Source organism: Equus quagga, chromosome 4 (assembly GCF_021613505.1).
Source record: "Equus quagga isolate Etosha38 chromosome 4, UCLA_HA_Equagga_1.0, whole genome shotgun sequence".
NCBI classification, from domain to species: Eukaryota; Metazoa; Chordata; class Mammalia; order Perissodactyla; family Equidae; genus Equus; species Equus quagga.
The window spans coordinates 38271914-38299899 of NC_060270.1; the positions used below are offsets into that span (position 1 = coordinate 38271914).

General features: G+C 43.4%; 1 protein-coding gene across 1 annotated transcript in view; it reads left to right on the top strand.

The window, feature by feature from the left end:
* MCF2L2 (MCF.2 cell line derived transforming sequence-like 2) overlaps positions 1–27986 on the top strand; it is a 230763-nt gene that overhangs the window by 102404 nt on the left and 100373 nt on the right. Inside the window, exons 10-15 of the mRNA XM_046658154.1 lie at positions 755–869; positions 1343–1462; positions 9479–9670; positions 11335–11526; positions 21062–21239; positions 26209–26300. Of these exons, the coding sequence (XP_046514110.1) occupies positions 755–869; positions 1343–1462; positions 9479–9670; positions 11335–11526; positions 21062–21239; positions 26209–26300 (889 nt within the window). The remainder of the gene's footprint in view (positions 1–754; positions 870–1342; positions 1463–9478; positions 9671–11334; positions 11527–21061; positions 21240–26208; positions 26301–27986) is intronic.

Below are 27986 nucleotides of genomic sequence, written 5' to 3' on the forward strand. Positions count from 1 at the left end.
ATGGAAAAATGGAAAATGTGAAAACCAAGTAAACCCTGAGAAAGTCATAGATGACACAGACTTGCATCATAAGGACATTACCACAATTAAAAACACTAACTGAAGGGGCCAGCCTGGTGGCATAGTGGTTAATTTCACGCTCTCTGCTTTGGTGCCCTGGGGTTCACAGGTTTGAATCCTGGGTTCAGACCTATATACTGCTCAACAGGCCATACTGTGGTAGAGTCCCACATGCAAAGAGGAGGAGGATTGGTGCAGATGTTGGCTCAGTGACAATCTTCCTCAAGTAAAAAGAGGAACATTGGCAACAGATGTTAGCTCAGGGCCAATCTTCCTCACCAAAAAAAAAAAAAGAAAGAAAGAAAAAGGGGGAGCTGGCCCTGTGGCCAAGTGGTTAAGTTTGTGCACTATGCTTTGGCAGCCCAGGGTTCACAGGTTTGTATCCTGGGCGCAGACCTACCTACCACTTGTCAAGCCATGCTGTGGTGGCATCCCACATAGAAGAACTATAATGACTTACAACTAGGATATATAACTATGTGCTGGGGCTTTGGGGAGGAAAAAAAAAAGAGGAAGATTATCTCAGGGCCAATCTTCCTCAAGAAAATAAATAAATAAATAAATAAATAAATAAATAAATAAATAAATAAAATGACACTGACTGAAAACACAGGTGTTATCTACGTAAGCCTGTACGGACCCCTGTGCAAATGAAAGCTAGCCACTATGTCACTCTCTCATTCTTTCTTGACAGGTTATTAGTTCAGTTGGATGAAACAGAAAAAGCCTTTAGTCACTTTTGGTCCGAGCATCACCTGAAGCTTACCCAGTGCCTGCAACTACAGCGCTTTGAGCACAACTTTTGTGAGGTGTTGTTTTCTTGTTTCATAGAACTTCCTTTTGTCATTCAGTGACCTCTGGTTCTCTCTTCCTCCTTGAATTCTGGGTATCAAGCTTCCCTCTTCTCCTAGTCCAGCCCCCTTCCTATATCCTGCTTCCTCACAGACCATCCTCTTCTCACTTTTTCAGTGGGGTGGCAATGTCCTGGAATCCCATTTTCCTTTTGGCATATATGGAATTTCAGTGATGGGTCGTCTTCCTTTTTGATAGATGATTTGTTGAATGTGGCTTTAATATTCCATCTACATGTGTCTCAGGCACCCTATCCCCCAAAGCTTAATCTAAAAGCTAATGAGCTGTTTAAAAAAAAAAAAGTATACATAGATACACTCAGGTCCTGAATCCTTTTTAGATTTTCGAGTTTTCTTAGAGTATAACAAAGCTATACCTCCAGATAGGTACTCATTGGCTTATTTCTGGACTATTCTCCTGTGTCTCGTAGGTTAAACTTGCCCTGGACAATCTGCTGGCAGAGCAGGCAGAGTTTACAGACATTGGAGACAGTGCAATGCATGTGGAGCAACTTCTTAAGGAACACAAAGAACTGGAAGGAAAAGGCCAGGTTTGTTGATTGCTATTTTTGTGGACTGGGAAAGAAGTCACTGTGGACAGTGACAGATCATGTCCATTCATAATTGGAATATGGCTAAAGGACACAGGAATGCCCAAATCCTGCCAGTGGCGCAGAGTTCTCTGAAGGCTGCTGGGGGACCCGGTTTGGAGCTGGAGGCTCAGGTGGGGAGAGAGCTACTGTGGCCCTGCCCGCTTGTGAGTGGCCTCGCTAGTGGAGGTGCAGCAAGAAGGAAGCTCACAACGGGCACATTACTCACGGGGGTGGCTGTGGGGACGGGGTTGGTGGTAAGGAAGGGAAACTTTAAAAGGGGGAACCAGAAAAAAGTAACTACTGGCTTTATAGTGAGCAAGACCATGAAAAGGGGGAAACTGGTCCATCTTAGTTCTGTTGCTACACAAAACTGGAAAACTTTCTCCTTTCTCATGCCCAAGAGTTGTAAGTATCAAACTTGTAAAGGAAGGTGTGTTTCACAACTCTCGTAGCAGAATTCCACAGTTTCCCAGATCGGCACTCTAGTCAGCACTCAGGAGTGAGTCTATTTAAAGTCCTTACAAATTCGGGTTACTATCAATTAAGGAAGCTGAGTCTCGTCTTTCTAGAGAAGTTCCCTTCTGCTTTTCTTCACTTAGGTTCTCTGTATTTTGTCTCTTGGGGACCAAGTCCTCTGTGATTAGCACTTCCTTTATGAGCTAACCTGGGGGCATGTTTCCTAGATGGTAATTTTGTAGTACTGGAGATTTGCTTCTCAAAGCATAATCCTCTGTCCAGCAGCATAGATGTCACTGAGTGAGAACTTGTTCAAAATACGGCATCTCAAGTCCCACCTCAGAATCAGAATCTGGATTTTAATAAGATCCCCGGGTGACTGACCTACACATTATAGAGACATACCCCACTAAAGGATAGTAACGACTGTGGACCAAGGCTACTCTGACATTAAGAGCTGTCAGTTGTAGGTTCTAAGCTGGAGGTGCTTCTGCACGTGCGTGAACACGTGACCTCACTGTGCACCCAGACTCTCGCTCAGGAATCCCATCCTTCCCCAGTGAGCACTTCTTCTGTTATCAGCAATCATCTGACAGCTAAACACATTGGTGCTAAAGGCACAAGTCGTCAGAAACAATTATCAAACGATGAAAAGAAAGATTGAGGGGCTGGCTCCGTGGCCGAGTCGTTAAGTTTGCACGCTCCGCTGCGGCGGCCCAGGGTTCGGATCCTGGGCGAGGAAATGGCACCGCTCGTCAGGCCATGCTGAGGCGGCGTCCCACATCCCACAACTAGAAGCACCTGCAACTAAGATATACAACTGTGTACGGGGTGGGGGTTGGGGAGATAAAGCAGAAAAAAAAAAAAAGATTGGCAACAGTTGTTAGCCCAGGTGCCAATCTTTGAAAAAAAAAAAGAAAAGAAAGATGGACTTTCATGTATCTGATGACTATATGTCTCCAAGACAGTCCCAATTTATGTAATTTTAGTTTTTCCAAGAGAACGCCTTATTAAATGTAGATATTATGTATTTTCACTTATATACATTCATGTTAGGAAAAAATGCCTCATCAAGCCAAGTGTCTTCATTCTTGGTTTGAAAAATATGGTCATGGGAGCCAGCCCAGGGGCATGGTGGTTAAGTTTGCGCACTCTGCTTCAGTGGCCAAGGATTTGCAGGTTTGGATCCTGGGCATGGACCTATATACCGCTCATCAAGCCGTGCTGTGGTGGCCTCCCATGTACAAAATAGAGGAAAATTGGCAGAGATGTTATCTCAGGGCCAATCTTCCTCACACACACACAAAATACATATATATATATGGTCTTAAAGGTAGCTAATGACCTACCAGAAAGGCATTCACTCATCACCAGGTATTCCTTGTCCTAGGTTCTGAGGATATGGTGGTGAACCAGACAGTCGAGACCCTGCTCTTACAGAGCTTACATTCTCCTGGGGAGAGATAGACAAAAAGTAATCAAATAAATAATAAGCTCAGACAGTGACAAGTGGTATGAAGAAAATAACAGGATATAGTGGAAAGTGACTAGGGGTGCTACTTTAGCAAAGGTAGTCATGAAAGGCCTCTGTGAAGGTAACCTTTGATCTGAGATCTGGATAGCCATGCAAAGATTTGGGGAATAGCATTCGAGGCAAAGAAGCTGCACGTGTAAAGGTCTTAAGATGGGAATGAGGTTGGTGGGTTCGAGGAAGGTGGCTGGAGCATAGTGAGCCGGGAAGGAACCAGGTGGGAGCAATGATGGTGAGGATTTGGATTTTATTCTCAGTGGAACAAGAAGCCATTGGAGGGTGCTCAGGGTTGTGTTTTGAATAGTAGGGATGTATCTGCATGACTGCACCCACATTCTCTCTTCTGCCCACCTCCTTGGATTGGTGATCCTTGGTACATACTTTAAGGATCACTGACCAAAGCTAGGGGCACATTCCTACGGTCATGGGATGTAAGAATTCTCTGTGCGCCCATGACCCATCTTTCATGGGCAGAGTTTCTGAATCAGCTAGACTAACCCACTGCAGACGACCCTCAGAGCCAGGCTGATTGGTTTTATCCATTCTGTGCCTTGCTTGCCCTGTTTTTTACTTGTTTTCTAAAGGATATGGTAGACTTATTCCTCCACCTTTGGGTGGACCAAGCAAAGCTATCTTGTCACAACTGGGACGTTTTTAACACGTCTTTGCTCAGATTTCTAAGAGGCATGATAAGGGTTGGCTACTCTTTCCATTTGTCATGTAAAATGTTAGAAGAACAAGGTGATATCTGGCTGAAATCCAGCAAAAGCTGGTTGTGGTTTGTCCTTCGCTCAGCACTCAGCGGTCAACTTCCCTCTCGGCATGGCCACACACTGATTTCTGGGTTATTGCCACCTTCCTTATTCTGTGCGGTGATATCATCCTCTTGGGTAACCTCTGAGCCAACTTACTAACCAGACTTCTGCTGCCTGCTGCTTGAGCCTTTTCTTCTATCTTTTTCTGGTTTGAGGGTTTAGCAGTCTTTTGAGTGCTCCTTTCTAATTTGGAGAAACAGTGGTTTTAGACAGCCTCCTACTTCTTTAAAAGCTGAGTTTGCTGTAGGGTTTTGGCTGTGAGGCGTGCTGGGGCCTTTGGTGAGGGGCCAGCCAGTAATAGGCCAGGAAAAGGCAGGGAGAACCAACCTTTCCCCCCAAGGCCAGGAGCCAGCAGTTACACTACTTTGTCCAAGAAGGCATGGAACCCAGATCATTAATTTCCCAGAGACATAATCTAGCTTGAGGGCCATGGCGGGTTTTTTTTAATGGAAATTTTCAAACACATGCAAAAGTAGATCAATTAGTACAATGAATTCGCATGTGTCTATCGCTCAGCTTCAATAACCATTAGCTTTCTGCCTTTCTCCATTCATCTGGCCCACCTCCCTGTGCATACATTCCATCCTATGCCATTGTCTGTGGATTTGTTCTGAGACCCCTGAGATAGCAGCATCACATTTTCTCACCGTTTTCTTCCACAGGAAACACTCCCAGCTTTTATCCGCCCTAGCAGTAGAGTCCTCCGGAGAAAAATTAGCTGTTATTACAATAAAGATTTCTGAATCGCGTGTTGCAACTAGACTATGCAGCTTTCTGGAATTTTTAGCATCTGAAAGATGCCAGGCAGGCTTGTGATCAGAGCTCCAGATTTCAGCCATTTCTTTCTCATTATTTCTTTTCTACTTTGAAGGTTTTGTTACCTGATTATCTTGAGCAGAAGCTGTATGGATTAAAAAATAAGCTGCAATTTGGAGGTTTTACTGTAAAGTTCTTTGCAGGCACCCAAAGGATCTGATAGTGAAGGCTGTGCAGCCATCATTCACAGCACCTGTGGGGAGGCCAAGGGGGCTGGACAGTGATGAGGCACAGGCTTGGGAGTCAGACAGAACTGGATTCAAAGCTCAGCTCTAACAGCCACCAGCTGTGTGACCCTAGTCACGCTCTTAGCTTTCTTAGCCTTAGACATCCTCCCATCTGTAAAAGGGACAATAATGATTCCTACCTCACAGAGTCGTTGTAAAGATTAAATGAGTTAGATGTGTGGTAAGGACTTAGTGAGTGCCTGGAACGAAGTGGGTGGTCAGAATTCGGAAACTGCCGTGTTATACAGTGATGTTCCAGCTGTCCAGTGGTGGTTCCTGTTATATTTACATTTGGACGTGTTACTCACATTTTTCCTCCAACATCTCAACTGTTTTAAGAACAGTTTGAAGGGTGAGGTGCCACATGCCAAGTGAAGGGCAGGCTGTGATCACCACAGGACACGGGAAATATCCTATGGTAAAGTTCCCTGGGCCAGTAAACTTGTGCTAATCTTAATAAATTAGGCAGCTGGACTTGGAAAAAAAATTGTCAACAAGTCCTTGCTGAGTTTTCATGCTTCTATATTTGACTAAAGTCAGAGAGGTTTGATCAACCAAATGAGTCTCTAAGCTTAGACAGAACGAGTGCAGCCATTTTTCTCTGTGTGTGTTGGTCAGAGCCAGCTTCTGGTGCCAGACTGCCTGAGTTTGGAGCCTGGCTCTTCTCTGTCCACCCAGGTCACCTTGGGCCATCGTGCCTCCACTCTTCTTTTGTAAAACAGCACCTATATTAAAGGGTTTGTTGTGAAGAGTAAAAGAAACAATTGATGGAAGCATTCAGAACAGTGTCTGGCGGATACTAAGCCCCCAGTGAAGGTTAGCTGCCGTTGTGAATATCACAGAGGTGGTGGGGTAAATTCTGAGCTGGTATGTTAGTAAGGCTCCTCAACCCAGCAAGAGTGTCTCGTTCATTCCTCATTCAAATATTTGTTGATCTCCTACCATGCCAAGCACTGTTCTAAGTTCTAAGAGGGGATGGTGAGGGAAGGATGGGCCTGTCTAGGCACAGAGAGCAAGTAGAGAAGGCATGGAGCCCTGAGCTGCCTGACTATTTGGGGAACTACAAATGGGTCATTAGTCCAGTGGAGGAGGGGGACGCACAGGTATAAGCCAGAAAATAAAAGGCCTCTGTGCATTGCTCAGGGGTTTGAACTTTCTCCTGAAGACCGTAGGGATCCAGGAAAGGATTTGAGGCTTGGGAGTGATGTAGGCATGATAAGATGTCGTAATGGAATTGCTGCTTCATCAGCAGCATGGAGCATGATTTGAAGGAAAGCCAAGGAAAGCAAAGATGCCAACTATCCCAGTCAGAAAGCATGAAGGCCTGAACACAGTGACACGGAGGTGGTGGAGAAGGGCTCAGAATTCAAAAGTTATTAAGAAGAATGTGGGCTCTGCAGGGCTTGGTGAATAACTGGCTGGGTAAGAGGGCAGGAGTTTTGAGATTGGTGAAACCATAAGCCACTGTAAGTTAAGAGAGGACAAATTGTCATCACCTAGAGTCATCATGACTCCTTGTGTTACTGTAAAGAGTGAGACCAGGGCAGATGTGGCACGCTGGATATTCAACATGGTCAGCAAGGGTGCCTATGGGCTCTCTGCTCCTAGAAACCTTTGGGAGTGTGGCACTCATCTGTGTTGACCCAAAGGTCAATGTTGGTTCACACATTTCCAGCCAAGCAGATCACTGTATTGTCTTGTTCATTGGTTCATTCATTGGTTCATTTTGTTGATCAAATATTTATGAGATGCCTACTAAGTGCTTTCATGAAGCTTACACATTGATGGAAGTAGGTGGAGGAGGGAAGAATCATGTATTAAAGAAAGAAGATACTTTGAGACAGAAGTAAGTACTGTTAAAAAATGAAAACCAAGTGAGGGAGAGGCCTGGGTGGGTGGGTTGCGGGCAGTGACTAGATACTGTAGTCAGGGAAGGGCCTGTGAGAGGTGAGCCAAGAGCTTAGACTTGAATGACCCTGGGAGGAGCATCCCAGGGAAGGACGCTGAGGCAGGAGCTGGTGTGGTTACCAGCCTTCTTTAAGCCACACCTGTTACCTGAGTTACTGCAGTAGGCCCCCCCGCTGGTCTCCCTGCTTAGCCTTTTCTCTGCCATTCTCAACACCGCAGCTGGAGCGATTCTTTTAAAAATATGAATGAAATCCTCCAGGGCTTCCTGTGTCACAATGAGTAAAAGCCAAAATGCTCACAATGGCAGCAAGGCCCTCCCCCAAGAGCCTCCCTCTTTCCTCTCTGATAGTGTCTCCTACTCCCTTACTGCTTGCTCCTCTGCTCCAGCCACAGCGGCCTCCTCCTGCTGCCTGAACATGTCAAACTTGCCCCCACGGCCCAGCCAAGGACCATGTGTCTTGACCCTCACTTCAGGTCTTGGCCCCTGTGTCATGGGTTCCCAAGACCACACCCAGAGATGAAGATTTGCCAGGAGGACTAATAGGACTCAGCATATGATTATACTCACGGTTATGATTTATTACACTGAAAGGATACCAAGCAAAGTCAGCAAAAGGAAAGGTGCATGGAGCAAGTCTGGAGGAAGCCAGGCACACGATTCCAAGAGTCTTCTGCCAGTGGAGTCCCACCCGATGCTCTTAATCCCCCCAGCAATGGGTTGTGACAACATTCTGAAATGTTGTCTATCAGGGAAGCTCAAGGGGCTCAGTGCCCAGAGTTTTTCTTGGGGGCTGGTCATGTAGGTAGCCTCTGCCTAGCATATACCAGAATTACAGACTCCCAGAAAGAAAGCAGGTGTTCAACATAAAACATATTATTTGCATAAATGGTTTAGGCATAGTGAGCCATTCTTATCAGGAGATGGGAGGAATCCTCCTGACATTCCTACATGCCAGCCAAGGGCCAACCTTGCAAGCAAGCCTTTCTATGGGCAGCAATCTCAGGCCTGTTGTGTTAACTCTTCTGCACAGCTCAGATAACACCTTCTCATGAGCCCTTCTCTCACTATCCTATTTAAAGTAACAACTCCTCTACCAGCACTCTCTGCCCTCCCCTTCCTGTTTCATTTCTCTCCATAGCACTCATCACTAAGATATTAAATAATCTACATATTTGTTTATTGCCTGTCTCCTATTAAAATATAAGTTCCATGATGGCAGGGATTTTTGTCTGCTCTGTTTACCACCAAACTCCCAGCACCTGGACAATGCTTGGCACATGGTAAGTCCCCAATAATATGTGATGGATGAATTAAAAACAGAAAAACATGGCACATGTGGTTAGAACACAGCTAGCCATGGAGAGAGAAGTAGGAAATGTGGTTGCCGAGCAGACAGGGACCTAGTGGGTTGCAGGAGGAGGTTTTGACAAACAGATTTCTTAAGTCTCATGACACTCCGTGGAGTTATCCAAACCAAATCTTTTTTTTTTTTTTTTAAAGATTTTATTTTTTCCTTTTTCTCCCCAAAGCCCCCCGGTACATAGTTGTGTATTCTTCGTTGTGGGTTCTTCTAGTTGTGGCATGTGGGACGCTGCCTCAGCGTGGTCTGATGAGCAGTGCCATGTCCGCGCCCAGGATTCGAACCAACGAAACACTGGGCCGCCTGCAGCGGAGCGTGCGAACTTAACCACTTGGCCACGGGGCCAGCCCCCCAAACCAAATCTTTTCCAGTTTCTCAACTTCAGCTCACTCCCCGCTCTCCTTGGGGCCACATGTCTGTCCCTTTCCTTTTCCATTTAGTTGACAGGGGAATTCAGCATCTCCTATTCTATGCAATATAACACTTTATACTCTTTTGCCCTAGAACTTATCACAGTTGTAGTAATTTAATTATTTAATTAATTTAGTATCTGAGTTCTCCATTAGACTGAAAATTCCTGGCTTATTAACACTGTATCCTCAGTGCCAACCTCCCAGAACTCAACAAATATTTGAATGAATGACTTGCTCTTCTTCAGAGTGCAGACCCTGGGCTAGGCTAGACTTCCAGGGGACCTTGAACCTGCACAGAGCTTCCCCAGCTTCCCCAGCCTTTCAGCCTAAGGCCTGAATCAACGTCTCCCTAGCCTCCCTCCTGGCTTGGAGCACACAGTGCCAGGGAAATAGCAGCCCCACCGTGACCTGGCTTCTAAAGCTTGACTGTGGATGTTCACTTCACAGGAGCCTTTGGAAAAGGCCCAGCTGCTTGCACTAATTGGGGACCAGCTCATCCAAAGCCACCACTATGCGGTGGACTCCATCAGACCCAGGTGTGTGGAGCTGAGGCACCTCCGCGATGACTTCATCAATGAAAACAAGAAAAAACATGACATTTTAGGAAAGTCCTTGGAGTTGCATAGACAGCTGGACAAGGTAAGCAAAACAAAGCCATGATCAGGATGTCTGCAAAATTTTCTGTAAAATAGTCTTAAAATCGTGCTTGCAGATTTGAAGTCAGGCCTGCCAAATTCCAAACCCCAGGCTGTTTAGACTAGACAGCAACGTTGTGTGCAGAGGGTTCACAGGGAGGGGGCGCAGCTGTGATCTCTGGCAAGTGCCCTGTCAGCAGGGGCAGTGGCTTCTGGAGCCTTCCCTGTCAGCTGTTCCCAGGCAGCAGGCACCTCACGCCCATGAGTCAGCATGCTCCATTCCCACAGTTGTCTCTCCCCGATGGCTGGGGGCACCTGCCCAGGCTGTTTACATCGTCCCCTTGCCAAAGGGATTTTAATGTCAATGAAATACAGCTGTTTCAGAGGCAAGTGGCTCAGAGGTCCTGGTGTGCAGCCTGCTCTGTGTGCTGAGCTCTCTGCAGGATCAGCTGCTGTTTTCCTCACCCCATTTCTGCTCCAGAAATAATAGCCTCACGCTGAATGTGTGGAGTGTGTGTGTGTTTGGGAGAATAGGTCGCTGCTGTGACTCTGCAGGAGACCCCCGCTCAATGTTTTCTGCAGATCTAGGCATGATGTTTAAAGAGAAAGTTTTCATAGTATATATCAAAGCATAATCACGTATTATTTTGAAAATCCAAAAATGCAGGAAGGAGGAGGAAAAAAGTTACTCACGGACACCTACCTACATCCCACTCCCTTCCTCATCCGCACAGTGGTAATCATTAATTTTTAAATATCTTTATCATTTTTTGTTATTCTAAAAGTAGTACACATTCAGTGTAGATAATGTAGAGAAAAATAAAGACAAATTTAAGTTGCTACAATTTTCCCACTTGGAGATAAGTACTTTGGAACGCTCCCTTCTGATCTTTTTCTCTGTATAGTTATTTTACATAGCTCTTCGGGTCACTTGGTAAATGGAAATGCAGATGTAGTTGCACTGGCAGTTTCTTTTCATATAAATATTCAGGCAGCACAAGGGCCCCTGTCTTTCTGTTTAAGTCTTTTAAAAGTTGAATTGTTAGAATTCATCACCTATCTGATTTCATCCAAGCCTTCTGGAAAGTTTGAGTTTGGCTGTTCTGATTTACAAAGCTTTGTATTCTTGGGTGCTTCCCTGGGAAAGACAAATGCCAGTAAGTATACATGTGTACAGAGGAAAGGGGTGTTTTTGTTAAAAGGAACATTCCCTCCCCCAGGAAGGCATGTAGGGCTGGGTCTAATGCCTTATTAGTCACCCTCTCCTCTTGTAACCAATTAGGATGCAAGACGATTGGCCTAGTGGGAAACCCGAAAAGTCACTGGTTGCATTTCACTATGGTTAGACTGATCTTAGAAATACTTAACTCTCTCCTCCTGGAGATGTAGCAATTACTGTTAGTGGAAAAAAGAAGAATGTTTATACGATTCATTTTACTGATTGGGTGACCTCCCTGAGAAGTGGATGGATGTGAAATTGGTTTGGGCTTGTCCAACTCACAGTTGTGTTTACAGTGGGTAGACCTCTAAACTTTAGGCTGTCCCATGACAATTTCCCATTGTCTCAGAATCTTTGTAGATCCCAGACGAGCTCAGACCTCCTGAGGATTGTGGCGGCTGAGTTGTGGTCAGGCGAACTGCACAGGGCACTGTGTTTCTTTTCAAAAGGTCAGCCAGTGGTGTGAAGCGGGAATCTACCTCTTGGCTTCCCAAGCTGTAGACAAGTGCCAGTCACGAGAGGGGGTTGACATTGCCTTGAATGACATTGAGGCGTTCCTGGGCACAGAGAAGGAGTACGAGCTGTCCAGCCTCAAGGAATTTTACAACCAGTTTGAGTTGATGCTCACCCTTGACGTCAAGGTAATGTTTCTGGGTTTTATCCTGCGGTTGGGAAGAAGGTCTTGGGGGGCTTTGCCTGTTGCCTAAGAAAGTCCAGGCGGGATGCACTCAGGCTAACCAGTTCTTGAGCCCTCAGGTGACCTCTTAGACTCCTGGTCTGTGCTTTCTGGCAAACTGACCCTTTATGGTCTGACTCAAATATCACCTTCAGTTATTCATTTCTTTCCAGATACTTATGAGCATCTCTGATGTATCATGTACTGTGCTGAAGACACACAATGAGCAGAAATAGATATGGTTCCGTCCCTCCTGGAACTTACAGTTTAGTGGGAGAGGCTGACATTAATAAATATCAAACACAAGACAAAAAAAATGTGTTCCAAGCTGAATAAGTGCTCTGGAGGAGGGATTCAGGGTCCTGTTGGGCATGTAGCACAGGAACGTGACCTGGACTGGGGGTCAGGGAAGGGCTCTGGGAAGAGTCATTTGAGCCAAGACCTGGAGAACGAGTAGAGACAATGGAGGAACCTTTTCAGACAGAAGGAACAGCATGTGCTGAGGCCGCAGGGCTAGAGAGAGCCTGACACAAGTGCAGAACCTGAAGGTCGGGGTGGCTAGAGTACAGAGAGCAAGGGCAGAGTGTTTGGGGTGCGATTGGAGAGGGGCAGATTGGGTGGGGCTTTGTGGGCCATATTAAAGAGATTGGCCTTTATTCCAAGAGCAGTGGGGAGCAACTTGATTGGCTCTGCCTTTTGAGAGGAGCACACTTCTCTAAAGCCCACAGAGTTATAGATAGCACACCTTCTTCTGAGATCCACATCATCTTGTATGGACCTCTGCTGAAGGGGCTTCTTTACCTCTTTTGAGTCATGGACCCTTTCAAGAATCTGATTCACCTATTTTCAGTGTTCTGCATACTCATAGTGATTGAAGGGAGTTTGATGTCGGCACTGTTTACAAAGATGTGGGCAGGATTTAGGGAACCCAAGAGGGACGGCAAAGTACCCTGGGGCTGGTGAGAAACAGGGAGCAGTTACCACCCCTAAGTCTGAAAGACAAAGGGGACCCAGGAAGTGCTACAGCTATGACTGTAAGAGAGGCAGCCGGTATGAGCTGTGGCCTTGGGCAGTGGAATGCAGGCACTGGTGGAGAAATACGCACCCTTACCTCTCTCTCCCCTTCTCAGATTTCCTTCTGGTTCTTCCTGTTGGCCAAAGCCGAATAAAAGCCTACGGGCAAGTGAGCCCGTCTGATGGAGTCCATAGAGGTCAGCTTCCTGGGCCACAGAGCGGGGTAGAGAAGATGTAATTGGGGAGCAAACAGGGAGTATCCAGCATATATAAATTTTTATAATTAATTATAGGGGACACCCTGAAGTCTATCCATGGACCCAGGCTAAGATCTTGCTCTAATATGACATATTTTACACTGTATTCTATTTATTTATTTTCAGTAACTTATTATCCTGGGAGCTCCTATAGGGCAGAGCCTCATCCACCTCTGTCCCTGTGCCTAGCCTGTGCCTCGTGTCTAATCCATGTTTATTGAACAAGTGGGCAGGCAAGTGGCAGAGGGGCTGAGTGCAGTGGTGGGGGCAGCTCCGTGTGGAGTTGTACCTTAGTGATGTTCTTTCCCTGACTCCTCCCAGTGAGTTTTGGTTGTAAAGTGTGATCTTGAGGTGGGGTGGGGAGTGGTTGGGCATACCACCTTTTTCCAACACAAGGATGCTTCTACTTCCCTGCAGAGAGGACAAAGAAAAGGTCCTTCTGTTGTAGTTGCTATGCTGTAGACCCAGTGTTGGTAGCCCCAGGTCAAATTCCTAAGGCAAAACAGTCTCACCCAGCTTCAACTCCATTGGCTGCTCAAATGAGTGTATCAGGTCAGCTAGGGAGATTTGTAGCTGTTGCTGCTGTTCCGGCCAACTTCAGCAAACTTCTTGACCACACTATCCACCAAGAAATGAATAAAACTTAATAAACTACCTCTGGGAACATGGCAACAACATGGAGGAAGGATTAGAAGAGAAATAATAAAAAAAAAATCCTATGTGTAAAATGGACCAAAATATCCACAAAGCCCATCTTTTCTTCTTTTGGTTTGGAGTAAAATTCTAGATTATAAGATTTAAATATCTTATTGTGTCAGAGAGTTTTGTCCACTAAGGAGTAATGACTTTCTTGTCAAAATTGGTAATCTATACATATAGCAATATTCCTAGATATATGGATACACACGGGTTGGTCTGGACACATGTATCTCCTTTCTTGGACAGTTGAGAGCCTAGAAGCAATGAGACCCCCAGGATCAATGAGCACACCTAGCACTGAGGTCTTGGTTTCTAATTCCATTCTTCAAGAAAAGAGAATTGAGCTCCTTGGAGAAATGGCTGATTCTAGGAGTGAGGCAGGAAATACACAAGATGATCCTAGAGCATCTGGTAGTACCAGAAAGTAAGGAACTGTGAAAAACAAGACAACAAACCACAGTGGTGGAACATAGGAAGCAATTGAAAGAGCTCCCCGTGGCCAATGCTGGAACAATTTGAGCAAGAAAATTAATAAAGTAGTATTGGATTACAACCCAAAGTATAATATAGATATCCGTGAATTCATACTGATATAAATAAATGGGGGGAGAGGAAACCAATCTCCCATGCAGAAGAATTTCAAATTCTTTACGCAGATACTCTGCCCTCGAGAAGGTGGAGCATAACTTCCCTGCTTCTTAAGTGTGGGCTGCACAAAGTGACTTCCTTTCAAGGAGTACAGTAATGGGAGGGAGAAATCAAAGAGCGACTTTAGAGTGGAGAAATCTAACAAAGGCTACCTCAGCCAGGTGAAGGAGGTCAACATCAACAGTCCTAAGTTCATGCAGGTAGTATGTACCCTTGATACGATGTGATGAAAATGGCACGTTACTTCTGTGATCTTCCCCCTAAATACCCATAACTCCAGTCTAATCGTGAGAAAAACATCAGATAAACCCCAACTGAGGGACATTCTACAAAATACCTGACCAATACTCCTCAAAACAGTCAAGGTCATCAAAAACAAGGAAAAGCCGAGAAACTATCGCCACCAAGAGGAGCCTGAGAAGTCATGACAACTAAATGAAATGTGCTGTCCTGGATGGGACCTTGGAGAGAAAAGATAAAAACTAAGGAAATCTAAATAAAGTATGGACTTTATTTAATAATAACAATTTATTTTAATAATAAAAATAATGTATCAACATTGGGTTTTCATTCATTGTAGCAAATGGACCATGCTAATGTAAGATGTTAGTAATAGGGGAAACTGGGTGTGGTATATATGGGAAACTGCTATTTTGTAATTTTTCTGTAAATTTAAAACTACTCTAAAAAATAAAATTTATTTTTAAAAAACTGGTACTCTCTGTGTAAATGATTGACTCTGTTACCTCTAAGACATAGCAATTAAACTCTTGTTCTTGTAACAGCTCCCCCGTCTCTGAGGATCTGCAAGTGCTTTTCCTGAATACGTTGCTATTGCGCTACCTGCTTCGTGCTACTGTTTTGATTTTTCTCCTTCGTTCACTTTCACCACCCAGCCTAGAAGATGAAACAATCTCAGCAGCAAATAGCAAAATTCAATTCTTGAAATATCCACTGGGTACCCAGTTTGTGTTTTATTCTGGGAATACAGTAGTGAAAGTCACAGGCCCTATAATCAGGATGGTGGCAGTTTAGTGGAAGACAAATTTGTCCCCAGTAAATACTGTTTGGTCCTGTCAGCACAAACAATCCATAGTCAATCTATAAATCAAAATGAGGGTGAGTTTATTATGAGCCAAGTTTGAGGACTATAGCCTGGGGCCTTCCTTCCCCAAAGAAAGAAGGGCACCAAAGAAGTGGGGTGTACAGAGTGGTTGTATACTGTCTTGGAACAAAGAACATACATCACATATGACAGGAATATATCTTTTACTACTGTCATGAGATGCTTAGCTGGCACAGCAGATCCATGCTCACAAGGTGAGCACAGCAGGTCGGTAATTAATCCTTAGTTCCTAGGAAGCAATGCTTATCCTTAAGAAATGCTAATATGAGGGGGAGTTACATCCCTATCTTTAAGGGCATCATTTTTGTCTCTGGGACATAGTAAATGTTTACAGCAGACATACAATGCATGCTCAACAGGCCATGTCGGGCCCTTTTGGAAAAACAAGATCAGGCTGAATTAGTTGTAAACCAAACAGCTTCCTCATATACTCCAATGTATCCTATTGTTTTCATTTATTTATCCATCCAAGAGCATATAGAATGGAGGGGCCAGCAGGGCACACAGGGGAAGCAATAGTCAGCTCTGCCTGGGGAGGCCAGGGTGTTCATAGAAGAAGATGCCTACATTTGGTCTGGAAGTTTGGGTAGGAGTTTTCAAGGGAGACAGTGGAGGGAGGGGACCTCAGCAGAAGGAACAGAAGGTGCAAAGGCAGAGAGGCTGGAAACCAGAGCATTTAGGGGAACGGCCACAGCTGGAGGCTGGAGTGTGAGCGTTGGGTACTGGCGGGAGGTGAGCCTGGAGGGAAATCAGGGTGAGGTAAGGAAGAACCCAGTGCTCCAGGATGAGCAGTCAGGACTTCATCCAGATGCAGCCGGAGCCCCGGCAGGACTCTTCAACAGGGAAGTTCTGTGATCAGCTTTACATTTTATTTATTTATTTTTTATTTATTTGCTTTTACATTTTTGATCTTCATTTATTCCAGTTTAAACACTTATATGCTCCAAAGAGCATGTGCATGTGCGTGGGACACTGTTGGGCAGAAAAAACAAGGCCTACCTCTGCTAGGCCAAGCTGTTTTGGGTGTGATCACAAGAATCAGTTTGACTCCAAATATACTAGAACCAAGCAGAACAGAAAGGTTTGAGAGATGATAAAAGGAGTTAAAAAATTAAAATGAGACAATGCAAAATCTCGATTCCTGAAGACTAGTGAAATACTGAAAACAGTGAATTGGCTGTAGAAGCAATAATGAAGTAATTCTCTTTCTGTGAGGGACATTATTATAAGGCCCCCAGGACAAAAGACAGTAAACAATGAGTTGGGAATCATTAAAAAACCTCAGAACCAAAGATTTCAAACCTCTGTCCTTCTGCGCCCATATGCTGCCCAGCTCATTCCCAAAGAGGAACCAGAATCGGATTCCTACCAACATGAAACTCCTAAGAACATGTCATGTTGGTTTCTGTGGAAACTGCATCTGTGAAGTAGTCTTTAAAATGAGAAAACCAAAGACTACAATAATAAGCCACTTTCTCCTTCCAACTGTGATTTTTCTTTGATTTGCTCTCTGAGGATTCAAGACCAAACAAAATCATTAGTCTAAGATTCCTGAATTAATCTGACCTCACTTCGTGGCTAATGTGGCCAAGAGTAGATGCTTTAGTACAATTAAAATAGAAGGACAGGGCCGGCCTGGTGGCACAGTGGTTAAGTGCACACATTCCTCTTCGGCGCCCCAGGATTCACCAGTTCAGATCCCGGGTGCAGACATGGCACCGCTTGGCAAGCCATGCTGTGGTAGGCATCCCACATATAAAGTAGAGGAAGATGAGCATGGAGTTTAGCTTAGGGCCAGTCTTCCTCAGCAAAAAGAGGAGGATTGGCAGCAGATGTTAGCTCAGGGCTAATCTTCCTCAAAAAAAAAAAAAAGAAGAAGAAAGAAGGACTTTATATCAGCAGAACTTTAGGGCTCTGGTATATACTGTAAAATACACTAACAGTAGGGTGGAGGTTGGAGAAGGAGATGGAAACATCCATTACAAGGTAACATGACGGTTAGCAGGACCTGAGCTAGACTTTAAGCAACTGATTCTTTTCTGGTGGGGGGAACCCACATAGTTTAGTTTCATACTTTTAAAATTATCACTTTGAATTCAGGAATAAGAGGCATTTGGTTGTAGACACAATTCCATCTGTAGATACTAACTTTAAACTTAGAGAAGAAAAACACTCATTGCATTAATATCACGGGTTGGGGTTTCTTATGCGGTTCCTAAATGCACCTACTATCTTTTGTTTGATACAGTTTACAGCTACGGTAACAAGACTACCACAGCCTTGGCTCAGATGTGGTCTTTAGCTTCAGAAAGTCCATCGGTCATGTGCTGGCTGTCGCTAAATCTGTTGCTTGCAGAGGCCTCAGAGCTCTGGGTTTGCCGAGCAGAGTCCTCACCATTTAAGCTCTTCCTACATACAGCACATGCGTCATGCAATTCTAACCAAGGCACAATACAACTGCTGTGGAAGAAGTGTTTGCAGGGTAACTGCCAGACTTCCTCTTCACCTGTGTAATCTTCTTTGCATACTGGACACTCTAAACCCATGTCAACTTGTTCCTGAGTTACTGTCACTGTTGGAAGAGATGTGATCTTTTCCTTGTCAGCTGGGGGAGGCCCTGTATTTTCCACTTGTCCTAAAAGCTGGGTTACAATGGCATCGAGCCCTGTCTGACCCCAGGCATAGTCCCCAGGGTTGGAGTGCAGCATCCCGCTCCAGGTGAAAGGGTATAGGGATCCAGGAATTGCAGAATTTGCAAAGAATCCTGCAAAGATCCGTTGTATTATTAGTTTTGGAGGCCAGAAGTCTGGAATCAAAATGTTGCTAGGGTTAGTTCCTTCTGCAGACTCTGAGGGAGAATCTGTTCCATGCCTCTCTCCTAGCTTCTGGTGGTGCCAGCAATCCATGCTGTTCCTTAGCTTGTAGACATATTACTCCAATCTCTCCTTCAGTCTTCACATGCCTGTCTTCCTTGTGTCCCAGCTTTACATTTTAGAAAGATAATCCTCACTGTGGAATGGAGAATGGATTTACAAGTAAACAGAGGGAAGAGGAGAGGGAGGAATGAAGTTGTTAATCTTGCACCAACTTCCCCCTTGCCTGAGTTTAGGAATTTACGGTCTCTTCTGATTGCCTCACCATTTCCAGGGTTCACCCGGGATCTTAAGGGAGAGATGCAAAAGGGCAAAGGTGATTTGAGTCCTGTCTAGTCCAAGTGGTGAGCCAGCCGTGGGGCCCTAGCACATGGCGCTGACCTCACACTAGGGCTGTACAGGGAATATCACTGCCGATGCAAAATAACCAATAACCATTCTGTAGATAGGAGAGACAAGGTGAGTTTTACTTGAGCCAGGGTGAGGGTTATAACCTGGGAAGGCCTTTTGTAGAAAGGAAGAAAGTGTTCTGGAGAAGCATGGTTTTCAGTACAGTCTTATACTTTTTTAGAACAAAGAACACATTGAACATGCCCAGGATACATATTCTTCAATGTTTCAAAGAGGTATTCAGTTCCAAATTAGCAGGTCATGTGACCCTAATGTTGGGAAAGGGACTAATAAGCATTACCAATAGGGCGGAGGAGGGGAATTATGCATTCTTATCTTAGTAGAGTGCATTCTTTAGTTTAATGGTTAAAGCAGATGTACAATGTATGTTTGTAATAAGTCAGGCTTCTTTAGTTCAAGCTGAATCAGTTTTGAACCCAAATAGTTGCCCCGTATACCTCAATATGTGGAAGACTCTTGTCATCACCAACCTGACAATTATTCGTTCAGTCATATTTCTTGATCTTTGAGCAGCAATTAACACCCATGTCTCAGTTTCCTCAAGCTCGTCACTGGGCCGGAAGGGCTGGGTGGTAGTGGCTGGTCACCAAGTCTTACCACCATCCCCTCAGAAATACAACTGACATTGTCATTACCCTGACATGAGCAGATTTAGTTTCTTTTGGGACTTGGACTCATGGCTTTCTTATCAGAACCTCTAGTCCAATATACAACTGAGGCCAGAGGCACGTTCTCTGAAGAGACCCTTTAAACACAGACCCTGAGCTTCATCTAGTCCAGGGGTCAACCAACTGCAATCTGTGGGCCAAAGCTGCTTGCCACCTATTTTTGTAAATAAAATTTTATCTCATTCATTTATATATTATCTGTTATCTGCTTCTATGCTACACCAGCAGAGTTCAGTAGTTGTGATAGAGACCAGACGGTCTGCAAAGCCTGAACTATCTACTATTTGGTCCTTTACAGAAAAAGTTTGCCGAAGCCTGGTCTAGACTGACACTGTCCAATTGAAATATAACGCAAGCCATATATATAATTTAAGATCTTCTGAGAGCCACATTTTTAAAAAGTGAAAAGAAACATGTAAAATCCATTTTAATAATGTTTTCTTTAACCTATGTCCAAAATATTATTTCAACATACCATGTGTCTCAAAAATTGAGATATTTTGCATTCTTTTTTTCATACTTAGTCTTCAAAATCTGGGGTATATTTTATACTGACAGCACAGCTCAGTTCTCTCCAGCGGCATTTCAGATGCTCAGTAGCCTCCTGTGGTCAGTGGTTGCTGTCCTGGACAGTGCAGGTCTGCACTCAGACTCCCCAAAGAGTGAGGCCAGCCCCAGATCTTGTTGCAGAGGTCAGCTTGACAGAGCCCTCAGGCTGTGGGGGGAGTGTTGTCCATAGCTGACACCCCAGTCCTGCCTCAGGGCTCTGTGCTCTTTCTCGCCGATGATGGTCCAGCATAAAAAAGAAAAATTTATTTTTCCAGTGGCAAAATGTGGCAGCCTCCCTGGGTGTGTGCTGAGCCTCCACTTTCGGATTTAGGCATCCTCAGAGCACCCTGCATGGCTTATGGTGGTTCAGCTCTTCTTAATTCTGGGTCCCTTCTTTCATGGTTAAAATCATTCAGGAGATGGATGTTAGAGTCAGCATGATGAAGAAAAGGCTACCCACTTCCCTTGACCTTCCAGAGCTACAGGGATGTCATGCTGGAAGCAAGGCCGGAAGAAACGTACGTGTTCAGCTGAATTCAGGCCTTAATGTAACTCAAAGACTTCCAGGGCTTGCTTTTTGTTCTCTCCTGACCCTCTGCCATAGAGCATTTTGTCAGTTAAGTGGACGTCTGTGAATTTCATTTTTCTCCTGGTGCTTCAGTTTCTTTCTTTCCTACTTATACATAGAGAAAGGGTCACACAGAATAACATTAAAATGTGTATCCTTTTTATTTCAGGCGTTTGTGATTTCCTTGATCCTGCTTTGGAATTTAGCTAGCTCTCCCCCAGAACACTTACACTCTTTCTTCCATCAAGGCCTTTCTTTGGGGTACATTTCTTATTTTGAAATCCTCTTGTTTTCTAAGTTGGTCTAATGTCCTTCATCCATGGCCTGTGGCATCCTTTTCTACCATTAACAGACATGACTTAGTGAACATTTATCCACTCAGCATCTATTTACCAAGCACTGCTCTGTGCTAGACAGTGTTCCAGGCGCCAGAGATAGATACACTAGTGAGAAGGATACGATCATTGCCAATCAAGTGGGAGATACAGACTCACAGAAGCACAGTTCTGGTACAACGTGAGACATGCAACGACGAAACATGCAACGACTTGCATGTGGATGCCTAGAGAAGGGTCACCTGAGGATGCTAGGGAGTGGGGAGGAGGGGAAGATGGGAGAAGAGGAATGCTTCATGTCCTCAGGTTGTGTGCAGAGTGACCTGTTCATGATTCGCTCTTGTTCTTGCAGGCCAAAGCCCAGAAAGTCCTGCAGAAGCTGGGCGATGTGCAGGAAATATTTCACAAGAGGCAAATGAGTCTGATGAAACTGGCAGCCAGACAAACTCGCCCAGTGCAACCTGTGGCCCCTCATCCTGAGTCCTCCCCAAAGTGGGTGTCACCAAAAACCAGTCAACTCTCCTCCTTGGGTAGGTCATTTGGGGGAAGGAAGTTTTGTGGTTTTATGTTCCATCGATAATCATGAGGGTCGAGATTGTGGTTGTTTAAGAGGCATAATGGTCATTGTTTTGACAGATATTATTTAAAACAAACCACAGATATGCAACAGTACAGGCATTGAAGACTTATAAATTTACATAAGACTAGATGCCTGGATGCAAAGGAAAGCTTACAATCTAGTAGAGGAATACTACAAATGACAAGTAATATTAGCATGAAATACACTCCATTAAGGACCTTTGAAAGTCCCACTAGATTCTATTAGCAATGAAGTGCTAAAGTTGGTTCTTTGAGAAGATAAAAAAATAATAATAATTTCTTACACCAATCCATGTGGTCTTGATTACTATAGCCTGTTAGTAAACCTTGTGATCAGATAGTGTAAGTCTTCCAACTTTGTTCTTTTTTCAAGATTATTTTGGCTATTTCAGTTTCTTTTCCTTTCCGTATAAATTTTAGAATCACCTTTCAATTTCTGCTGCGATTATGATTGAGATTGCACTGAACATATAGGTCAATTTAGGGAGAACCGTTATCTTACTTGTATTCCAATTCATAAACATTGTAACTCTCGATTTATTTAGGTCTTCTTTGATTTCTCTTGGCAACATAGTAGTTTTGAAGATAAAAGCCTTCGGCATTTCATTTGTTTTTTAACTCTATACTAAATAGAATCACCATATACAACTAGCAATAGGAATATATTTCTGTGTAGAAATACAATCATGTCATCTCTGAATAGGGACAGTTTTCCTTCTTCTGTTTTGATCTTTATGTCTTTTTTCCCCTTGCCTTCTTATGAGGGGTGGAGCCTCCAGCACAATGTTGAATAGAAATGGTGAGAGCAGACATCCCCGTCTTCCCAATATTAAGGGAAAGAGTTCATGCTTCACCTTGAAGTATGACGTTAGCAGTAAGTTTTTCACAAACGCCTTTTATCAGATTGAGGATGTTCCTTTCTATTCCTACTTTTTCTTTTTTTTTCCTTTTTTTAAAGCAATCAAGCTTTGTCCTCACTTATTCTCTGGCTATTGGGGTTTTGGTTTTTTTTGAGGAAGGTTGGTATGGTTCTGCAACAGGGAGACGAACCCAGGCTGCTGAATGGTGAGCGCCAAACTTTAACCATTAGGCTATCAGGACTGGCTCAGCAAATTTTTTTAGTACAGTTGTATGCTGGATAATGACATTTCAGTCAATGACAGACTGCATATACGATGGTGGTCCCATAAGATTATAGTGGAGCTGAGAAATTCCTGTTGCCTAGTGACATCATAGCTGTAATCATAGCACAACACATTACTCACGTGTTTGTGGTGGTCCTGGTGTAAACAAACCTACTGCACTGTGAGCCATATGAAAGTATAGCACATACAATTATGTACAGTACATAATACTGGCTAATTATAATAAATGACTATGTCACTGATTTATGCATTTACTATACTATACTTTTCATGGTTATTTGGAGTGTACTCTATTTATAAAAAATGAAGGTTTATTATAAAACACTATACCATGTTATACCGGCAGCAGCCTGCTACATCTCATGTTTACTGTATCTCTTGATTACATCATTTTCTCTCGTGCCTGATGTAAGTATACTCTATTCTGTTCACTCAATGACAAATTCCCCAGCAACGAATTTCTCAGAATGTATCCCCATCAAATGACACATGACTGTATTTCGTTTTAATTCCTCTATTGGTTTTTTAGATTACATACCTCTTTACTATGTTTTTCCCCAGATGTTTCTGCTAGGGACTACTATATGCATCCTTAATTTATCACAATCTACTTTGAGTTAATATTGTAGCACTTTATGTAAAATATAGGAAATTTGCAACATGATAGTTCTGTATATCCCCCACCCATCCTCTCTGCTATTCTCATCGTAAATATTACATCTACATACGTTAAACCCCCAACATTGTGTTATAATTTTTGCTTTGAACAGTCATATATCTTTTAAAGAAATTAAGAGAAAGGAAGAGAAAACTATACATATTCTTTTATATTTACCCTCCTATTCACCATTTCTGGTGTTCTTTATTCTTTATTGTAGATCTGAATTACATCTTGTGTCATTTCTCTTCAGGCTGAAAAACTTCCTGTAGCATTTCTTATTGTGCAGGTCTGTTTGCAACAAATTCTTTCAGTTTTTGTTTATCCAAAAATCATGAGGTCTTTTGGTAATTCTTCTTTTAGTACAATTTACAGTCCCATCTCCCAGCATATATTGCACTTTTTTAGAAGTAAGGCTTGATAACTGTTTAGTACATGTTTCTTTCCTGAAATTTTCTATGCACAGACACTCACACACTCATGGTCAACACACACATACGTGCACGTGCATGCTCAGACACACTTATGCATACATACCACAGATACACATGAACAGACACTCTCATGGAGGCATCCTTCTTGGATGGCTGGAAACAGGACTTGGTTCTCCTGACCTCTCATCTAGGGCTCTTTTCCAAAACTAAAGTGTGTTCACTTCTATGGCTTTGCCTCTCTCATTATTTTAAGGGGCGTATGTTTGTTACAAGTAAATAAAGCAGAATGATAATGTTTCTCAGCTTTTCAAATGCAAGATTTCGTAATAGATAATGAGTCTCCTAGGATAGACAGGTCTTCATCATGTCTGAACAGGTATCATTGACCTTGGTCAGGCAACAAGCTCATTTTGCAGAACAATCCTGCACTCTTGTTTTGGAGAGTAACCACTGACTATGGACTCAGGCAGGTCACTAACAGGATTTTGAAACACATTTGTCTGATTCCTTAGTAACTGAGTCTGTGCCAAGATAAACTGTTGTATTTCATGGTGTAGGAAAGGTGGGCGGGGAGCTTAACATGGGAGCTAGAATCTCACCTCTGACTCTTGTTACTAGGTGTCTTGGGTACAACATTTAACCTCTTTGAAGTTCATAAGGAATGTGAAAAAATTCCTTTTAATGCCATGGGCTATCATAATAGTGAAAATGGACTGAGTGCTTACCATGATCTAAATGCTTTGTGTGTATTAACTCATGAAAGCCTCATGGCAACCCTATCCTCCAGGCTTTCCCATTATTCTCCACTTTACAGATAAAGAAGCTGGGGCACAGAGATTATGTACTCTGAAAATGTGTGTCCCATGTTATTGGTGTGGCTCCCGCATCTCTGCCATCCCTGTGAACGTCACTGTGCTCACAGTATGAAGGGCAGGTGTTTCTCAGACTTGGATGTAGCCAATTACAATGGATGCATTTCTAGCATTCGGTTATTAAGCCTGGAATCACTTAGCTTACAGAGATCCTGCAGAGAGTGAGGAGCCTGAAGGATTGTGCATTGTTATAAAGTAGCTTCAGTGCTCACATAACCTGGGGCAACAAATGGTGTACTTTACTACAGATTTCCACATGGCCTCTATGAAAAACCCACAGACAGCCCCAGCTGCTTCCAGTTGGCTCACAGAATCTGAGGGTTGGGAGGGGCCTCTGGAAGGCAGATGGTCAATCTCCATCAAGTCCACCACAGATAAGAATCAGGATGATATATTGGTGGCATTAGATGGATGGTATTTTGGCCATGGGACCTGGAAATGCTCAAATCTTGTCTCAAGTTAATCACATATATCCTGTGAGTTTCCCAAGGAAAGTATACATGAAAGAGTGGTGATGGTGATAAGTAAGAATTCAAAGTACCACTTACCTATTAGACTTGTAGCCATCGCTCCCAGTGCAGCCCTCTGGTACAACTGGCTTAGAACGCCTCAAGGCCTAGCTCAGCCTTCTCCTCCTCAAGTTCTAATTTACTACCAAATGCCATGGAGCCTGAAGAAGGGTATCTCCCAGGTGTCTGAGAGCCCTGCGGGAATGAGAGGAGAGAGATAGAGTGACAGAGAAGAGAGCAAGAGCAGGACAGCCCACTTCCCTCCTGACTCAGCCAACTGATTCCTCACATAGTCATCTTATCCACTAATAAATGTGATTACATTAGTTCGGGAATCCGACTGTTAGATCATCAGATTAGCAACAGCTCCTTCTGGCTAGGGCAGACGTGGACATCCCTTTACATAATCATGGTATGATTGTGTATGTGTGTGCACACACAAAGAAAGAGAGAACATTTTAAAGAAGATTGTAAAAAAAATACCAAACGGTTGTGTTTAAATAGTAAGATTTTAGTATTTTTCAAATTTTCTATACTAAGCACAAATTAATTACCTGTGTAATGGAAAAAAAATATATTCAATAGAATGTGGTACCTAGAATTGAATCTGGTCTTTTAATCCAAGAACCACATCAAGTGCATATTATACAGTACAAATGATAAATACTAAAGCAGAATAAAAGAATCCATGAAGGGCCGGCCTCCTAGCCAAGTGGTTAAGTTTACATGCTCCGCTTGGGCGACCCAGGGTTTCACTGGTTTGGATCCTGGGCACGGACCTGGCACCACTTGTTGGGCCACGCTGAGGCGGTATCCCACATGGCAGAGCCAGAAGGACCTACAACTAGAATATACAACTATGTACTTGGGGTTTTGGGGGAGAAGAAAATAAAACCATGAAGTTTGAAAATCAAGGAAGACTTCATGAAGAAAGTGACCTTTTAGCTGAGTCTTAAAAATGGGAATTACGGAATCTGTTGTTTTGGCCACATTACACTTACAGAATTGCGATTCGTTGTTCCATGTGGTGTTGGGTGTGACTGTTTTCTCTTCAGATCGAAAGTGAACTGTCTGATGTCAAGGACTCTTATTTCATTTCTGCATCTCTCCTTCACCTCCGATTTCATCTGCCACCTCAGAAATCACCACAGCAGCTCAGTCTGGCTTTCTTAACCAGCTGCCTCAGCGCAGTCCAGCTGCTTGTCCAAGGCTGGCTAAATGCTCTGAGTTATTTATAAGCCGAATCGCTAAGTTAATGCCAGGTTTTCTTTGTCCCTCTAGCTCCTCTTCAGAAAACACCTGAGGCACCTTATCTGGAGACAGAGTTGAACTCCCTGGAAAAGAAAGATGATGAGACTAAATCTGAAGTCAAGGTAAGATCACCTTTCTTTTGCTGATAGAAATTTCTGACATGACAGAATATCGCTGTCCTGATTATCAATAAATCAAGTCCCCCTATTTCATACTTATCACCTCCAGAAGATGTGCCCACAGAGGCGCGTAGCACAGACTGGTGCTCCCAAGAACTGAGGTTTGTGGAATTTCTTCCTTCTTCCTTCTTAACTGCAGCTAGAAATGAAAAACTGTTTGGTCATTTAAGTAATTGTTGGTAGATATTGTTTTATTGAAGGAAAAGTCATTTTACTCATTCCTATAATCTGACTTCATATTTAAAATTGGTAGAGCCGTGTAGTTTATGTATAAAAAGAACATGACAAAATTGCGTGAGCTACACACATACATGCGCATGTATAAGTGCTGAATTCTAATTAAGCTCTGTCATTTTCTTGGTTTTCATATTATGCTCTAGTTGTGTAGGATGTTAACATAGGAGGAGGTTGGGGGAAGTGTACACGGGACTTCTCTGTATGTTTCTTTGCAACCTCATGTGAATCTACAGTTATTTCTAAATAAAAGTTAAAAAAAAAAGAGCATTCGCTTTGGAATCAGGCAGACCTGGGCTTAAGCAACATGACCTTTCTGAGCCTCAGTTTCTCGTCTGTAAAAATGGAGTAACGACAGCTACCTCCTGAAACTGTTTTGAGCGTGAAATGAAAATTTGAAAATTGCCAAGCACTATATAATGGTAAAGTAACATTATATTTAAAAACCCAAATAAAAGGAATTATGAATATATGTTATTGCATGGCAACCCCAGGAAGGTTCCCCTTTCCCCACCTCACTGAAAATTAAATATCTGGCTGACTGAATGGTTCTGAAACCGGAGACTAGTAGCGCATGGGCTCAAATGCACTTCAGCGGCAGTTCAGATCCTTCCTCAATTCCTAATGGGTTTGTATATAGGACCCACAGGGACTCCACTGACCATTAGGCATCAAGCAGAAAGCAAGTCTTCCTGGAAGCAGAAACACTGTGGGAACTAGAATTTCCAGCAGATTATTCTTAGAGATAACTGCATTCTTCTGTCAATTTGGAGGAATTCTGCCACTGTGTCTTCCAGAGTTAGGAAACAATATGCAATTTCATAGGTCTTGATTAGCCATTTTAAAAAATAGCAATTTTTTGAAGCAGGTAAACATAATTAAACTTCACCTGACTTGCCATTCATGAGATCTGTGGAATCATTAAGTGACATAAAAAAGGGGTTTCACTGAGCATCGCCCTACCCTTTTCTGTGTACCCTGGGCTCAGAGACTGTCATCTTTGAAGGTGAGGGCTGTGTCAAGTGCACCAGAGCCCAGATCCAGCCCCTGAACTCATATACCATTGCCGTTGACTCATGATGTGGTTTGAACTCGTTTCATATCTCCATGACATTCTTCAGCCATCTTAGACAACATATTCTTGACCATCACACTTTCTAAAGATGTCCTGGGACTTGTAAGTGTGTGGAAGTTCTCTTAAATAAGATTACAAATCAAAGTGAATTATTTCAATAATTGTGAACAATAAAAATGAGTGCTATTATTGGTTGTAAAAAAAAAAAAAGGAATGTAGTCAATAAACATAAGGCACCTCTCCTCAGGGAAGACCTCAAAGTATTTAAGGCCAAAGGTTTCCATAAGCTGCATTTATCATTTACTCCTATTTTACATTGG